This window comes from Mizuhopecten yessoensis, unplaced genomic scaffold (genome assembly GCF_002113885.1).
Source record: "Mizuhopecten yessoensis strain PY_sf001 unplaced genomic scaffold, ASM211388v2 scaffold8745, whole genome shotgun sequence".
In the NCBI taxonomy this organism is placed as follows: Eukaryota; Metazoa; Mollusca; class Bivalvia; order Pectinida; family Pectinidae; genus Mizuhopecten; species Mizuhopecten yessoensis.
Window position 1 is genome coordinate 894,905 of NW_018407700.1, and position 19,275 is coordinate 914,179.

Genomic DNA, 19,275 nt, shown 5'->3' on the forward strand with positions numbered 1-19,275 from the left:
TTCTATCTTGTCCGATCTGTCTTGTACGTTTACATGACATTTATCAGAATTTTTACACTACAATATTGTATTCATCTGAGCGTCAACTGCTTGAAATTGACAGTTTGCATTATAAATAATCTGTTTTGCCGTTATTGTTAAGTTTTGATGTTGTAGATAAAATATGATCTACACTGTGAAATACGTTGTAATCTATGTCAGGACGGACAACATCTTCACGCGGAAGCATTCAAACGTAGCTTAATAAGTGAAGAGGTCATTATCATTTGGGGCCCAAGGCAGGATACTTGTTAGCTCACCTGCCCGAAGGGCAAGTGAGCTTATGTTATGGGGCGGCGTCCGCCGTCGTCAACTTTTTACTTTAAACAACTTCTTCTCAATAACCAAAAGGCCCAGGGTACTGATATTAGGTCTGTAGCATGCTGGGATGAAGGGCTACAAAGTTTGTTAAAATGTTTGACCTTGACCAACTTTCAAGGTCACTTGGCTCAGATGTCTTAAAATCTTCAAACGCCTTCTCCTCAATAACCAAAACGCCCAGGGTACTGATATTGGGCCTGTAGCATGCTGGGATGAAGGGCTACAAAGTTTGTTCAAATAAATGGCCTGGACCCACTTTCAAGGTCACAGGGGTCAAAGATGTTAAAATCTTCAAACAACTTCTTCTCAATAACCAAAAGGCCCAGGGTACTTATATTGGACCTGTAGCATGCTGGGATGAAGGGCTACCAAGTTTGTTCAAATGAATGTCCTTGACCAGCGTTCAAGAAGCATTCAAACGTAGCTTAATAAGTGAAGAGGTCATTATCATTTGGGGCCCAAGGCAGGATACTTGTTAGCTCACCTGCCCGAAGGGCAGGTGAGCTTATGTTATGGTGCGGCGTCCGCCGTCGTCAACTTTTTACTTTAAACAACTTCTTCTCAATAACCAAAAGGCCCAGGGTACTGATATTAGGTCTGTAGCATGCTGGGATGAAGGGCTACAAAGTTTGTTCAAATAAATGGCCTGGACCCACTTTCAAGGTCACAGGGGTCAAAGATGTTAAAATCTTCAAACAACTTCTTCTCAATAACCAAAAGGCACATGGTACTTATATTTGGCCTGTAGCATGCTGGGATGAAGGGCTACCAAGTTTGTTCAAATGAATGTCCTTGACCAGCGTTCAAGAAGCATTCAAACGTAGCTTAATAAGTGAAGAGGTCATTATCATTTGGGGCCCAAGGCAGGATACTTGTTAGCTCACCTGCCCGAAGGGCAAGTGAGCTTATGTTATGGGGCGGCGTCCGCCGTCGTCAACTTTTTACTTTAAACAACTTCTTCTCAATAACCAAAAGGCCCAGGGTACTTATATTGGACCTGTAGCATGCTGGGATGAAGGGCTACCAAGTTTGTTCAAATGAATGTCCTTGACCAGCGTTCAAGAAGCATTCAAACGTAGCTTAATAAGTGAAGAGGTCATTATCATTTGGGGCCCAAGGCAGGATACTTGTTAGCTCCCCTGCCCGAAGGGCAAGTGAGCTTATGTTATGGTGCGGCGTCCGCCGTCGTCAACTTTTTACTTTAAACAACTTCTTCTCAATAACCAAAAGGCCCAGGGTACTTATATTGGACCTGTAGCATGCTGGGATGAAGGGCTACCAAGTTTGTTCAAATGAATGTCCTTGACCAGCGTTCAAGAAGCATTCAAACGTAGCTTAATAAGTGAAGAGGTCATTATCATTTGGGGCCCAAGGCAGGATCCTTGTTAGCTCACCTGCCCGAAGGGCAAGTGAGCTTATGTTATGGTGCGGCGTCCGCCGTCGTCAACTTTTTACTTTAAACAACTTCTTCTCAATAACCAAAAGGCCCAGGGTACTTATATTGGACCTGTAGCATGCTGGGATGAAGGGCTACCAAGTTTGTTCAAATGAATGTCCTTGACCAGCGTTCAAGGTCACAGGGGTCAAATGTTTTAAAATCTTCAAACAACTTCTCAATAACCAAAAAGCCCAATAACCAAAAGCCCCAGGGTACTGAAATTAGGCCTGTAGCATGCTGGGATGAAGGACTACCAAGTTTGTTCAAATGAATAACCTTGATCCACTTTCAACCTGATGTCCTTGTTCGACATTCATGGTCACAGGCGTCATATTTTTAAATCGTTTAATAGGTTCTTATTAATCAAACACTGATATTTTGCCTGTAGCTGTATTTTAGTCCACTTTTAAGATTACAAGTGTGAGATTAATACTAGGTGAGCGATGCAGGCCCATTGGGCCTCTTGTAGTTTTTAGCAAAATTGAACAGTTTTTTTCGAAACAAAAGGTGCGAGAATTTATTTTTTTACCTGTAATTTGGCAAGATCGGGTTATCTCAGTTTCGAGCTAAGATTCTGTAGCATCTCAACCTCGGCTTACGCCTTAGTTGGGATTTTGTTACAGAATCTTAACCCTCGACTGAGATAACCCGATCTCGCTCAGTTACAGGTAATAGATTTTATTAATCACATATACCCATGTCATATTTTTCTATCAGCCATGTGATTGGCTGTAAGTTTCAATTGTGACGTCAAGCCTAGGACAAGTACATAATGTCACAGACTTACGCACTGGAGTCAAAATGGCGGCTTTTTACATTTCAAGGTTGCATGAAAATTGTCGTTTTACACGAATAAATGCCACAAATCTCGATTATGGGATAAAAAGGATCTTACATTCGTTTGCATTTCATATGAAGTTTATGAAACTCGTCACGTTTTGGTTCATTTTAGCTCGTCAGAGGCTCGCTAAGTTGAAAATTTCTTACGATTCGTTTCATAAATCTCATGAAATGGGAACTCATGTAAGTACATTTAAAACAAGGATCAATCTACATACTTTCGAAAATTTACAACAAAAATTTACAGTCACAGCTGTTTATATGCTGAGAAAAGGTTGCTGTTAGGTTTAGTTTGGTCCAGCTGTTCATTTGGAATTTCTAATAACAACGTCTTTAATGTGTATTTGTTTGTTGGAGGCTATTATAATATGTTTCTTTGAGAACATATGCAGATTATTTCACATTGTCAGCGTTGGAGAAGAAGCAGCAGCGTAAGATAACCAATACCAGAAGGTAGACACCGGCAATAATAAGTGTGAAGAAAAGCAGAGTTATTGAGAGAAATCGAATGATGCAATGAATAGAGCCAGGAGAGGGAACATTAAGACACTGTACAACACAACAAGTCTTTAAAGGATGGTAGCCACGATTTTTCATAAATTCATATTTAACTCACATATGATGCAACAATACTCTGTGCAGTTACTGCGATTCCGTTTCTCTTGGGACATCAATTCAAGCCACGGGCTTCATATGAAGGACAAGACTTGAAAGCTTATCACACAAAAAAATGAAGCCATGGATAGAGATCCACCGGAAACCAGAATAAATCATTGGCAGCAAACCACCTAACTCTTGGTAAACAATGGACAGATGACCACAGAATCAAAGTCGGTATTCATGAAATGAAACGTGGAAATGAACCTAGAACGGACAAAAAAACTGTCGACCGTAATAAAGCGGGCACGGAAACGCAAATGTGGTGACGGAGTTACTTGGAAAAATCTTGACAGAGAAGGAAGAACTGGATGATTTGGAGAAAACTGCCATCATCGCCCTTCACGAAAAAGTAGAACTGCCAAACTGCCAAAATCAGCATGGTATTAATGTTCTGTCTATACAAAGTTGTAAGTATGTCGCAGAAAATCAAAGCTGCAGAGTTAACATCATAAGGTAACTGGTTGGCTTTAGAAAGGGACGATCAGGTATCGACAAGGGTGGAATGCCAGTTAATATACGAATTTAGTAGAATCTGTTCATAGAGACATCCTTTGATCTGTTTAAGTAGTAAACGGAATTCCTGCAAAAAATATCATGATCAAGCACGTGTACGATGACTACCAGTGTTCTGTTGGACTCGACAGAGTGGACCAAGAGGGGTTCAAAACCACATCGGGTGTGTCATTTTACCATTACTATTCACAATCCTAATCGACCGACTCATATCGACATCACTTAGGACTAATATAGAGGATTACAGTAGCGATTGGTGGAACAGTTGAAGGACCCATGACCGAATGATGTCTCGCACCAAGGACCATCTACAGGAACATGCATTATATAAATGAAGAGCATGAAAACGAAAATGAGTGAATACAACGAATAATAAACCAATCAAACTAGGTGATACACAGTTTTGCTACCAAGGTAAAAGCATCTCAATGGACGAAAACATTTTGAAAGAGTGAAAAGACTATCTACAAAGGTTATGAATCTTTGAACTGTTTTAACCGGTATCAAACATGGAATGCAAAGAACAAAACAAGGGACTAGAAGCATGAAATATGGAAAAACTGACGGGAAATTTTATTAATTTCTTCATTTATTTCTATTTTATTAGGTGTTCAGGAGTCGTCAGGAATATAAATGTAAGAGGAAAAAAGGCAGAAACATCGTGCTAGAAAACATAAGAGGATGTGGAATAGGTTAGGCCACATAGCGGCTCATAGACACTACTAGGAAGTAGAAAGAAGGAAAAGGGACTTGAAGGAGGACCGTACAGGGGGAAAGGAAATGCTCAGGGGTGTCTCATTTTTGTTGATGGTTTGTCTCAAAAAAATAACTAAGAGGATAAAGTAAGTTTTGTCTATGGAAAATTAGTTTTGTATTTATTTGCTGGTATTCTTAGGATTGTAATGGTTTTGACAAACGGAAGAGATAAATGATGGGACGTTTAATTTGACAGTTGGGCTTATAATTGTAATGTATGGAAGTATAGTGATAGACTTCTTGTATTATGTGAACTTTTTTATAACTTATTTTGATAAGTTGACTTTTTTGACGCTATGAAAAGACATACATGCTTACCAATTAGGAATGTTTGGTCTAATTATCATTTTTTGAAATTATTCCGAACCTTGCATATGTGAGTATTTAACAGTAATACTGACCAAGTAAACTTTGATATGCAGCACTATTTTGTTCAATTAACTTGTTGGCAAGTAGCATTTATCATAACATATGGTTATATGGTTGTTATTATTGAGATTTGAGTTTGTATAGTTGACCGTAGACTAGCAGTTTTACTGAAATAGGTTGGTTCTTTTTATATTCCATATATTTATTAAAAGATGAATACATGTATAATTAAAACAATGCTGTACATAATGGTAGAAAATGATCAGTTTTTTTCGTATAACGTTTTCTTGCTTCCCTTGTCGAAGTTGACACCATCCTCAATTGTCTCGGGAAGTTTTTTATGCAATGTTTCTGGTAGAAGTAAACACATCAGTCCAGCAGCTACCGAAAACGCTCCAAATATCACCAAAGGTAAGGCCTTCCCGAACTTCCCGCCCACCAGGTCACCCTACAAACAAAATACCGTTTTAGTGCAACAGTGATATGATAAAGCACTGAACGTAAATGCCAATCTACATTTTATAATTTTTATATTTAGAATTAGCCAATCATAAAATTAACAATTTCAGTGTTATTTCAGCGCTTCCTCAGTGAATGTTAAATTATGGGACCAGCATACCGTTGTAAACTGACTTACTGAAGAAGCTACATATGGCGCGAGCATGCCTCCGATACGTGCCACACAGGAACTGCTACCCATTCCGGCGTTCCTGACAACTGTTGGGAACAGTTCAGCTGAGAAAATATAGATTACACCAAATGCTCCTGCCGCTCCTATTTTACCTACTATGGCAAGGGCCAGTGTAAGGGGCTGCAAATCTGGAAAATTGAAGCGAGAGAGTCATAGTTATCAAACTTGATTACAACATGACATCCTTTTTATTTACGAGGTTTGTCTGGTGATCTACTAAAAATCAATGAACACATTGACTGCTAGATACTTTGATGCATAGCACATGAAGAGCAAAGGAGAATACCAAAAGTCGCGGCATGGGCAAATACCTTAGACAGGAAATACAACAACAGGAACAGACGATACATGTATAGGTTATATTTGTTGAAATGATCTATGACCACAACATTTCGTTGTATGTATAAGACTTTAAATCATTTTTGTGACATACATAACATTTTTACACATAGGCAAGAAGAGATTTATATATTGAATATGATTACGGCCTATCTCGATATATCCCTACCTCAAGTCGAGATCTCACTCAAAATAGAGTAGCAATGTTAACTGTCATTAGCTACTTATTTTTTTTTATTAATTCTATTGAATCAAAATATAAAATCTGACTGAAAATGAAGCTAATGCACCTGGCTTTATTGAACTGATAGGGGTTTGTATTGAAAAATCTTAACAGCAGTGCTCATTTAATTGATATTGATGACTAGATCTCTGGTGTGTTATTGACTGCGAACATTGTTTTGTCCTGTTGGCAGGGGAGATAACCAATATATCTACTGGATCTGACAGTTGTAGGTGCAATATAAATATTCAATAATACTGTATATTAGTCGTTTATGTAATATGAAATTGTTGCATCGGAAAAGCAGTTCAATAGAGATGGGAAAAGTTGAAATCATGTGTTTCACATCACAAAATTCTTTTTTGAAAATGCTAAATACTTGATGAATGAGTATAACATTTCGGCTAGTCGTAGATCTGTTGACTATGCTATTTCCGAGGATGCTCGCTGACATAGACTGAACATTTTCCCTTATGCAAAGTATTTGATTAGGAACATTTTAATTAACATATCTCAGTAAGTTCTTAAGATATAATGTTTAGGAAGGGAAAAGCGTACACTACGGAAAAGATAGAGGCAACAATTCAGATAAGTTCATGTGGACTTTCCGACATCTAAATATATGATGCATAAACATTTTTGTCGGAGATAGTTACCATAAATGGCTGTAAAATGTCGAATTCAACAAGAAACAAGTATTTGACTTTCTACATTAAAGCAAAGTCAACAAATCGAAGTAGAACATCTTGCATATCTCTCTGAAGGGAACAGAAGCATATTTGCACCGCCTAACAGATTGAACACAAACCAGTTTGAGTATTGCCCATCCCCAGCATTTCATTCTTTTTTAAACATGTGAAGTATTGTCTCACCTGGACCGCCAAAAATAACCGGAAATATCGTAGAGATGCATGCGATTCCACCAAGTAGCATACATGCGCAGTGAGTCCTCTTCCTTCCCCACCGATCGAGGAGTGCTATCGAAATAAAGTACGCGGGGAACTCGACAACAGCTAACAGAAAGAAGTTGAGGTAAAAATCCCCATTCATATTCCCAGTGTGCATGGTCACTCCGTAGTATATCATACTGACGACAGCCCTGTAACAGGAATAGTTCGATACGGTTCATTGTTTTAGTTAACTATAGTCTGTGATCAATAAACTATACATGGTTTTCATGATATGTAAGCTTCGTGTTACATTCAGGAAAAGGAATGATCAAGAATGGAAAGAGCTTGCGATTTCATTCGAAAATAGTTCAACAGCTACAACCGAGATATAATTGTGTGTACTGAGAATTAGAAATACTGGGGGATAGTCCCAAAAATGACGCAAAATAAACAGTACTTAATTCACGTGAATTAGTTATAATTAGAAAATATGAAATTGTTCAAATGTAACAATTAACTTATGAACCCAGAAAAAATACAAAATGTTTACAACTAGAGATTAATCAACAGTATAAACCGAAAAAATGAGATGAATAAAATTATAAAGTGATCATATGATAATCTAATGAATTGACAAAACTCTTATAGCGTCAAGACGTCAGAGATGTTAGAATTCATTATCGTGCTATTTACCAATTGAAATAGACTATAAGTGTCCTTGTAAGGAGCACTCTGTTAGAAAAGAGATGCCAGATTCTTCCATCTGAGCCCGTGTCATTCTCCTCCTTGTTGACCTTCATTAAAGATGGAGGTAGCGGTTTCTTGTTTACCCTGGCGGCCTTCTCAATAATCTTGTCCGCCTCGCCGAACCGCCCTTGACTGATCAGCCAGCGTGGAGACTCAGGAATGAAACTAGAACATAACACGTAAGACGTTTTGCATTTTTGTATAGTAATGAAGGTAACACGTTGCTTTAAAACTGTCGGTGATGACTAGTTTTTGCCCTTATATTTCTGATTCATATTATTAAAGATTAGCAATGACAACACCCTTTACTTTTTAAATCCTCATTGTCTTCTCTTTATCTCTGTCACCGCTCCCTCTCTCTCCAAAATTTCCAAATGTTCACACTCTTAACTAAAAATTGTTTCCTTATTCTATTATAATTTTTATGTTTTTGGGTTATGTCATGGTACTGTATTTATTTGTTTCGGTGTCACTCAGTTTCTACTATTGACTTCAGCACTTCATAGAATATGTATACTGCAAACTGTAGCTACAGTATGCTACAATCGACTCAATATAACCCTGACAGACACACGTAAAACACAGAGATTCCACAGATACAGGATCATGAAGACGTTTGGCAAGTTTGATTGTCGCTATCCTGATTTCATCAGGGGAGTTGCTATTTACTCGTGTGATATAAAGGTCGAAGTTTTCGATATGATCATAAGTGAACCTTTTCAGTTGTTACCATAACCCCATTCTTAGCTTTGAGAGGGTGACACTACTTGGATTTGACCGATATTTACTCGTCGTCGATGAAGCAGGCTTGGTTTGGTTTTCGTTTTATTTTGTTTACCGTCCTAATAACAGCTAAGGTCATTAAAGGATGGACTCCCCTGTGTGCAAGATGCATGCGTGTAGTGTATGTGTGTGTATTTTGGGAGGCTGCGATATGTTCGTGTGATAGCGTGGAACTGATGCCGACATAATAGTGCTACCTCACTGAAACATACTACCGAAGACACCCAACGCTTATTCCTCCTGAACAACTGTTAGTATTAAATCTCGCATTTGCTCATCATTTTCCCTTTTTGACTTTGAGTTCGAATAACGATTTTGTTGACATCTAGCTGATTCTTGCTCTATTTAACACCCCCTATTATTACTTAAGATTTGGGTATTGTCACTGCTGCATGAAAATAATAACGTGCACTTATTTGACACTATATTAAAACATGTCATCACAGTATTCATCGCCAAAATTAGAACAGCATTGATAATGCTAAACGTTATTTTCCTTACTCTAACACATTCCTACCGACGACTTCTTATCTCGCGTCATCCTATGTACACATTCAAATGTCTCATCCCTGATATCTTGCTTCCCCAAATCTCCCATACTGAGTGTATCTATGTTCTATGTTTACTCACAACCAATAGGAAAGAAAGAATGCGCAGGGTGTGGCTACTGCAATCTGTACCCAGAACCAGTTTCTCAGGAAGTAGCCCATACCCACAAGGTACACCAGCCCAAGGGCGAAGAATGCGTGCACTAGGATTCCGGCCCAAACACGTTTGCTAGGCCCAACCATTTCCAGACCTGTAACAAATATTCATCACAGATCGAAGTGAAATCTACAATTTCGTTTAAATCAATTGCTAATATCAATACATATAAATTACAGTAGTATAAAATGCAAGTAAACAATTATATATGTTTGGTGATTTTTACGTTAAAGAATACCACATGCCCATATACACGCAATACATTTTACCAACATATTCGAGGCATACTTATACATTCAGAATGTAAGAATGTAACAACCAAGGAGGAATATGATAATAGGAATACTGCCTTAATGTCAAGCTTGTGTTGTCAATGAAGCGTCCTAGCCCTAAGATGCGTTTACTCATTCACGTCTATCAAATCAGACTTAGCCTAAATATTCGATGCTTTCATTCTTTAGAAAAACATGCAGAAAAACAGGACGAGGTTCTGTGAACATAAAACTTTGGTGCAGCCAGCCAGTTGACGTACCTAGAACACAGCAAATGATGAAGGCCCCATGATTGGAGGCTCCTATGACAAACTCCAGGATGACGAAGCTGGTCCAGTTTGGTGCCCATGCGACTCCGAACGCCGACCCCAGCAGGATGATAAAAGTGACGTACAGTGTCTTCTTACGACCAATACTGTGGAAACATACGCAACGACGATCCGTAAGATTTTTCTTTTCCGTAATTTATTACCTTACCTGCAAGGGCCATTTTATTTGGCTAGGTCAGTGCCGGTATCGTGAACTTAATGTTATGTTTGATAAGTATAAAATACAGTATATAGAATTCATATGAAGACACCCTTCGATTTAACAGACATCACATACCCTGCTTCATTTATTGTTTTACGTAAACACTTTGTCATATTGCCTGCTACATTAGATAGCCTGAGAGGCTTTACCAGTATTTGTACTTTTATTCTATTTTTACAACAGGATTTCACAAGCCACTACTTCCATGTTTCCGGTCATCACTTTGTTATCATCATTATGGCTTAAAATGTAAACAACAGTAACGCAGCTCTGGGCATTCATTTATATTATCATCGATATCGAAACGTTGTTTTTAAAATGATGACCACGAGCCAAAAGAAACGACAACGTCGACCTTTACCAAATGAAAAACAACATTCAGCTCGATGTTTCCACAACCGCACTTGTGGATGAAATAATTTATTCAGAAGTAACAGGCAAACATTTTCATACTTACATATCTGCAACCAGTCCAAACCCGAGATCCCCAACAAGGACGCCGAAGTAGAAGAGCATCTGTGCATGGGACGTCTTCAGAGCATCATCACAGACCAGGTTTGTCTATCAAACATGTCAAGATAGCGCCACCGTTAAACACTATGGTATATATTGCCTTTGTGTGTTGACTCTATTGTATAGCCTGTCCTTGAGTGATGACACTAGACATTTAAATATTTTTTCCTGTCGTTGAGTGTTGACTTTGTGGTATATTTTATCCCTGTGTGTTGACGTTGTATATATTGTCTTTATGTGTTGACGCTATTGTATATAATGACCTTGTGTGTTAACTATATTGTATTTTGTTCCTGTGTTGACGTTGCAGAATCTGAGTTTCCATCTGTTCCCTCTGCTCAGGGATCCTTAAAGTACAACATAAACAGGGCTGCTATACCAAAGCAACACTTCGGACCTCTGTTTTATCTTTTTTATCATACCCTTTCCTTTCGACGGTGTCTCCCTAGGAACATATGGTTATTTAATTGGCAGAATACTGTGACCGGTTGGGGTATCATGCTATCGTTTATAACAAAGGATATGGCACTTTGGTGAGATGATACTTTAAAGTAACTCTTGCTAACTCTGATACTTTAAAGTAACTCTTGCTTTTCATATCTGAGCATCGTCTCCAAATACATGAGCTGTTGCGAGGTCGCAAAACGCATAACAAATCCAAACCTGGCACTGAATGGATTGATATCGGTAACAGATGTCCGAATGATCATTAAGATGATACAATACGTCCCATTGTCTTGTCGAAGTATGCTACAATCATTTACAACAACGTTTGTATAACCTTTGTGTATGATTGCACAAACATACCATAAACTACTTGACCATGTTTTGACTTTATAAAGGTGAGATGCCTGGCCGACCTTGATCTAGGAGACTATCTCGACCTGATATAACTACCCAGATAACGACATTACACTGCGGGTACTCTTTGTTTATTTCACCAAGATTAATATTTTATCCTTCTATCAATATTCAATGTTTCATGTTGGTGGTTCTTTTAAAACAATAAAGGATTCCTTTGTATATATTTTCTTTTATAATTGAAATTGAATAAAAAAAGAAATCGTATACCTGCATCAAGTTGAATGAATGAGATAATTAAATGATTGGTTTACTGAAAATAAATGAATAAACAAAAGAATTTTATTTAAAGATGATTTGGACAGTTCTTCTTTCATAATTGCAAAAAATATTGAATAAAATTAATAAGTGTGTAAATTCATCAGGTTGAAAGAATGTGATAATTAACTAGCTGAATGAATGAATGATTGATACACTTTCCTGTATATTACAGTGATACATAATGAAACTGAATGAGAAATTAAGCGGCCTTCTTTGAGAGACATAGAGATTAACTCCGACGCTCCCACCTATGGCTGTTATGATGAATTCCTGGGTGAGTAGGAGCCCTCGGTTAGTAGATTTTGATGTTTATTGACAAACGATACTGACAGTTGATAGGTATAGGTCACCTATCTCCAAGCCTGAATACTAAGGGTTGTTCTTCATACGCTGTTTATTGAATGTTGACAAGGTCATGTAATACTTACGTAACTTTCTTACAAGTGATAATGTTAGTTATTACGCATAGCTTACCTATCCGTAAGCCTGAACAGCTATCTATGTACTATCGTGCGGTCTTATTGTTCATCTGCAAATCTCTTTTGTTGGATACATGTAGTTACTATTACACAAAAGTATTTCTAACGAGTTTTCTTATCTGTTTTCCTTGTTTACATATGAGTGCTTAACGTGCAATCATTCAAATGTCATGGGTCATCATCCATATTTCCTATAGTATTTTTAGTATTTAAAACGTATGCTATGCCCTTTCATAGGAACACGCGATGTTTAGTTTGACCATACAGCTATCACGCTACGGCTTTGATCGTAATATTTCTCAACAATTGCTTCATACTAGCTCCCGCGCGGATCCTGTTGGTACTATTACAAATGTTATCCCCAGTTTTTGAATAAATTGAGGTAAAAAGTTTAAACAGGACTGACATACCTACCATCGAGGTTAAGGTTTAAACAGTACATACATACCTACCATTGAGGTAAAGGTTTAAACAGTACAGACATACCTACCATTGAAGTAAAGGTTTAAACAGTACAGACATACCTTCCATTGAGGTAGAGGTTTAAACAGTACAGACATACCTACCATTGAAGTAAAGGTTTAAACAGTACAGACATACCTACCATTGAGGTAAAGGTTTCATGGAACGTTTCCTTGTCGTACACCCAGCTTGAGCATTTGACCCGAGTTCTATTTTGGATGGGACAGTTAGCTGCAGAATTTCCATTATTGCATGTATACATGTGGCATTTCTCATACAGAAAATCCTCGTCTTCACTTGCCAATGGGATGCTGACATTGACTAAAAACCTGTGAGTGTCGCCAAGTATCGCATATGTATCGTTTTCATACCCTGGGATCTGGCATCTGGAACGGCAAATACGGTCGAGATAAATATTGTGACTGTTATCACTCTCCGTGCATCATGCAGTAATACCTTGTATACAGCGTAGAAATAATGACAAATTTATCAAGACATGATGGAACCAAAGTTTGATTTTATATGCAATCATATAATACAAGCTGAAAATAAATATGAAATGAACGAGCTAGATCAGCTGTGAGGAATAATTTTAATATGTCTTAACTTTTTTTCTATTCATACTGTTGCTTAAAAGATGATTTTGGATTTTTGGATTTGATGAATTCAGATTTAAATCGAATGCTGTGCAGATCAAGTGCAGTAAACAAACGGAATCTATGTTAAGAATAGCATATTTTCCGTTTCTAGAACTCACCACCTACAAGGGATGGTCAGACATGGCGGACATACACCAGATAAGACCGGCTGAATCTGCCCCTGCTGATATCAAAATTCAAGGAAACATTTTCCAGAATAATTACTGCAGTCAAATTTTGCATTTGGAAAATTATTGATAATGAACAATATGTAAAACATCTATTTATATTACTAATTTAAGATATGCAAGGTACGCAAAACAACGAGAATTATTACTCAACCAAATAGCCGATAAAACTTGTCATACTATACATTTGTAACAATGTGATATTTATTACAAAAAATACCATTATTTGTAACATGTGTTATAAGTTTGCTTGTTTATCATACATAACTACAATTTTGTAAATACCATATAGAGGAAAACAAAAAAGACGAATAAAAAATAATGGTTTTGTTCCTTACCTGTGTTCAGGTGTAGCCATAGTAATGACCAACATCATCATGTAACAACCCACACTGATCGCGGGCATACATAGCAGCAGGTACAACCGTTTTTGGTAAAAACCAAACTCTCCAATGTGTGATAGAATATCGTCAAACTTCATGTTGGTCATTGATCAGCCTGACCTACGCGATCTACACACTAGTCTGCTGTGTCGCCCAGCTATCAGTGGCTATATACATACTTTTAAGATAAATTGAGGTCAGGATCACGTGTTGTCTTTTTGAACCAAGGGTCTACTGTCTTCCTAACTTTATACATAATACATTTTATCTTCATAAATACCATGATAAATGATAATCAATCATAATGTTTTGAAGCGTGCAAACATTTGAATTTCCTGTGATACACTTAATAAAAAAATGTCAAGGACATTGAACGAAAATTGTCAATTTTTTTATGAGATAAATATAAAATATGGAACGAATCAACCACCTAGGGAAAGTATGTTTCAGGACAGGGACAAATAAATTAAATTAAATATATCAGAGATTTCAAGAGAAACTCGAACATAAGGGTTCCATCTGACTGACTTTTCCACATATCATTGCTTCAATGGTTGAGCGAGGACCTGTTAAATGTGGCGTCATGTTCATGGAGCAAACTGAAAAACAGATATACCAAGGCACTTATAAACAAGGAAAAATTCAGAACGGAAAGACGATGTGAAAAAATCAACAACGCGAACCTGTCAAATACAATTCGGTCACTAACTACCAGTGACCTGTCAATTAGGTTCACTCTGACTGATATATTGAAATTTGTAACTTGTATAGACAGTTGACTCATGACTATGTAGACCTGACTAAGTGTGGTGGGTTCGAGAGTATACAGCATCCTAACGTCTGTTCCACTGACCTCCCCTGTTTTTAATTGTGTACATACAGCGCTATAGACCAGGTCACGGACAGGTCTGTGTGGGTCACGTGGACGTCCTGAAAACACCGTGTCATTGCGCTAGCGAGTTTTGATATTCAATACTTCTTAATTATCATTTTGTTTAGAAAGTTCATTAGTGTATATTGATCGTAGATACGTAATTTCATTAATTGACTTATTAATAGATTATCTAAACGAGAGTTATGATTACGCCTCTTATTTTTAACTAATATAAGTTCAATCGCAAAACACAGTATAAAATTTAAAAAAATGTCAATTGTTGAGAAAAAATAATGGTTTCGAATTTCATTTTACAGCGTATCATTATGGAGCACTTTGTACGAATTCACGTGACGTGTAGATTTTGTGTTTATGTATCTGCTATTTTTGTTTTTATATTTAACTGAATGACAATAAAAAAACAAAAGGGAATCAATACATAGACATATATTTGTGTAACATTTCGGCTGTAAGTTACTCATTTACTGCATTAAACATGTACATTTCATAGAAGGTGTTATTAGGTGTACTTCGTATTTGTAATGTTTTTATGTTGTATACAACTAAATACATATTATTTTATTATTTACAACGGATATTGTAACATACATGTCCAATACAAGGCAGTATTCATCATCATCATCATCATCATCATCATCATTATCATATCTTTATTTCTTCCAAAATAATTAACAGTACAATATAGATGAGAACGGTGAGTGCAAGTGACTAAATTATTAGAAATCTTTGATACAAGACGTGAACGATTTAACATAGTCATTAAAAGCATCACAAATGACAGCGCTTGGAGCACCTTGCAGAGTAGCCACTGGACTTCTCTATCTGACTGGTCGAAAGATTTACAAAATTCGTCGAAAGAGCATCCCGCAAATTTGCTAATTCTAATTCGCCGCAGTCTAACAAACAATGGGCGACTGCGTCTTTAAAGTCACCCTTACAATGAGCGGATTATATTTCGCAATCAGGTGGAGTAACCACAGTTTGGAAACAGTTTTGCAAGTTCCAATAAAAGAAGGATGACATTTTGAAAAGTACCAGATCACTGAAGGTTTCATTTCAGAATGAAGATTTTTGAACCTCGAAAAATAGGGCGAGTGATCTAAACGAGTTTTCCAGTCATCTGATTCTTTACAAAGAACATTTTGAACTAGATGTTTCCAAGGTAACTTTGGAGGAAAATTACCCGACTTAAATGTTTCATTTAAAAAATCATGAAAGCTGAACTAGTACAGTATGTCAATTGCGTCAACAGTAAAACCGTTTTCAAGTGATGTCCTGATTACAGACTACGTCAACCTGAGTTTGTAAATGAGTACCACAACTCACAGCCAAACATTAACAGCCTACGGATATTGTTACGTGCATGTCCAATACAAGGCAGTATTGAGGCATTGAGATGTTATAATTGACACGATGCTTCCATAACCTGTGATTTGTTTTTATTTAGTTTCATATTCAGATATATATGATTACTTGAATAACAATTACCGGGATGTATTTTTATTATTCATCCATACATAGATGTATCATCTTCTTCGTCTGATATTACAAATGTTAATGTTTCGGTTTTTTTTCCTTTGTTAATGTTTATATTGCATCGATATTATAAATATACAAATACACTAAAATCAAGTTATATATATATATAGATTTAGGCGAAAGATGATATGTGTGTAGCTCCATATCTAGACATTTGCTTGCAGTATAACAATAAGTGTCACCTGTTCAGGATATCAGGATTTATTTGTTGTTGACTAATAAACTAATAAGCCAGACTTTTACATAAGAGGCTTCATTCTACTTTGGAGAATTGCACATACGTCTTCTTGGACTTGTTTTTACCTATGGAATTTCAGTTTCTAGCGCGATAAACAAAAGATTTCACACCATAATGGGCGCCACGTGTGTTGCAAGAAGTTTATATCATTCCGGAAAATCTGCTGCCGTCTCCGGTTTGTAGTTGGATAATTTTACGTTTATTTTCGTGTCACCTGAGATTTTAATAATGTCTTTATGTAGTGACGTTTTATTTTACTTTATTAACGATTTATACGTTAACCAACACAATGCCTGAGCGTGAAACTAGTCAGATGTTCTTTGCGTCACATTTAGCTTAGGAAGGCAGCGCACTGTGACACCGTGCTAAGGTTATCCCCTGTGAGCAGATAACGGTGTCTAAAACGACATTTTAATTCCATAACGCCGTTATCAAAAAGTCAGCACGCCACCAAGTACAACACTGCACTGTCGTGTCATCGTACGTAATACTAACATTCAATCATTTTACTACCTTTCTCCTCGCATAAAGAGTATGCATTGTATCTGAACCACAAATTGTATCATTTGTCTAAGTATGTTTGAACACTAAAGACATTTGTTCGTCAAAAAATAAAAATCCAATTGTCTTTCAGAGTAGCATACACATGTTTGTACCAAATGCTTTAAATAGTTTTACACAATAAGTAAAATTTACAATATGTGTTCTATGATTGATGGAGTAGAATAGCATGCTATAATGATATATTTACTCACAGTTAAACAAAACTGCTTGTTTTAATTGCTATTCAATCAGCAAATTTAATTGTTTCAAATCTGTTCGGTGTTTGTTCCTCTTTCATTCAGATAAGTAAGTTATATTCCATAACGACTATAACGGTTATAAGATAGATGATTCTAAGACACAAACTTCATCTTTTGAATTTGGTAATAGATACAGCACGATATAATGTTAATACCTTTTGAGTATATTTTTCTTGCGTGATAGAAACGTGGAAATCACGTGAATTGAATTGAACCAAACATCAGTGTCTGTTCTAGGTCAAACATGCCTGCGTTGCCTAGATACCATTGTATAGTGCTATATAGGTCGCACAAGATGTCTTAATTGGTCTTCTTATTTAACCTTTTACCTGTTATATATCATTTTATCATTTTTTTTCTGACAAGCTATCTTACCCAACAGACAAATTCCTCTCAACCTCTACTGAAAAGCAAACACTCACAATGCCATCGTCCACTACTTGTTTACATTAACATGCTACCCGTTACTGAATACAGCAGACTTCTTTACATAACATTCTTTCAAGTGGAAACTTAATCCTCAGCGTATTTTAGACGTAAAAAAACGCTGACATGTTGCAACAGTTGTTCACTATTACTGCCCAATCTATTAAACAGTGCGATGGCTGAAGGCGACCAGACGTACTTGAAGCATTTACAATGTATAATAGTTTTCCGCTTTCTTTCCACGTTTTGTTATAGTTTTATTGTGGTCTACCTCCTGTCCACGCTTTGTTATAGTTTTATTGTGGTCTCCTGTCCACGTTTTGTTATAGTTTTATTGTGGTCAACCTCCTGTCCACGTTTTGTTATTGTTTTATTGTGGTCTACCCCCTGTCCACGTTTTGTTACTTATTTAGAGTGGTCAACCTCCTGTCCACGTTTTGTTATTGTTTTATTGTGGTCAACCTCCTGTCTACGTTTTGTTATTGTTTTTATGTGGTCAACCTCCTGTCCACGTTTTGTTATTGTTTTATTGTGGTCAACCTTGAGTCCACGTTTTGTTATTGTTTTTATGTGGTCAACCTCCTGTCCACGTTTTGTTATTGTTTTATTGTGGTCTACCCCCTGTCGACGTTTTGTTACGTAATAAGTGTGGTCAACCACCTGTCCACGTTTTGTAATTGTTTTATTGTGGTAAACTTCCTGTCCACGTTTTGTTACTTAATAAGTGTGGTCAACCACCTGACCACGTTTTGTTATTGTTTTATTGTGGTCAACCTTCTGTCCACGTTTTGTTACTTATTGAGTGTGGTCAACTTCCTGTCCACGTTTTGTTATTGTTTTAATGTGGTCAACCTCCTGTCCACGTTTTGTTATTGTTTTATTGTGGTCAACCTTCTGTCCACGTTTTGTTATTGTTTTTATGTGGTCAACCTCCTGTCCACGTTTTGTTATTGTTTTTATGTGGTCAACCTCCTGTCCACGTTTTGTTATTGTTTTTATGTGGTCAACCTCCTGTCCACGTTTTGTTATTGTTTTATTGTGGTCTACCCCCTGTCGACGTTTTGTTACGTAATAAGTGTGGTCAACCACCTGTCCACGTTTTGTAATTGTTTTATTGTGGTAAACTTCCTGTCCACGTTTTGTTACTTAATAAGTGTGGTCAACCACCTGACCACGTTTTGTTATTGTTTTATTGTGGTCAACCTTCTGTCCACGTTTTGTTACTTATTGAGTGTGGTCAACTTCCTGTCCACGTTTTGTTATTGTTTTAATGTGGTCAACCTCCTGTCCACGTTTTGTTATTGTTTTTATGTGGTCTACCTCCTGTCCAAGTTTTGTTATTGTTTTATTGTGGTCAACCTCCTGTCCACGTTTTGTTATTGTTTTATTGTGGTCAACCTCCTGTCCACGTTTTGTTACTTATTGAGTGTGGTCAACTTCCTGTCCACGTTTTGTTATTGTTTTCATGTGGT

General features: G+C 37.0%; 1 protein-coding gene across 3 annotated transcripts; it reads right to left on the reverse strand.

The window, feature by feature from the left end:
* Positions 1-4,697: 4,697 nt before the first annotated feature.
* LOC110456389 (organic cation transporter protein-like) lies at positions 4,698-14,055 on the reverse strand. 3 transcript variants are annotated; one of them, XM_021507098.1, is made up of 10 exons: positions 13,858-14,055; positions 13,458-13,515; positions 12,836-13,079; positions 10,575-10,678; positions 9,847-10,001; positions 9,240-9,408; positions 7,773-7,991; positions 7,062-7,288; positions 5,574-5,755; positions 4,698-5,384 (listed from the first exon to the last, which is right to left on the reverse strand). In XM_021507098.1, the coding sequence occupies exons 2-10, from the start codon at positions 13,481-13,483 to the stop codon at positions 5,199-5,201; spliced, it is 1,512 nt and encodes a 503-aa protein (XP_021362773.1). In that variant the 5' UTR covers positions 13,484-13,515; positions 13,858-14,055; the 3' UTR covers positions 4,698-5,198. The 3 variants fall into 3 exon arrangements, with proteins under 3 accessions (XP_021362773.1, XP_021362774.1, XP_021362772.1); XM_021507099.1 differs by having other exon boundaries at positions 13,451-13,515; XM_021507097.1 differs by lacking the exon at positions 13,458-13,515.
* Positions 14,056-19,275: the final 5,220 nt, after the last annotated feature.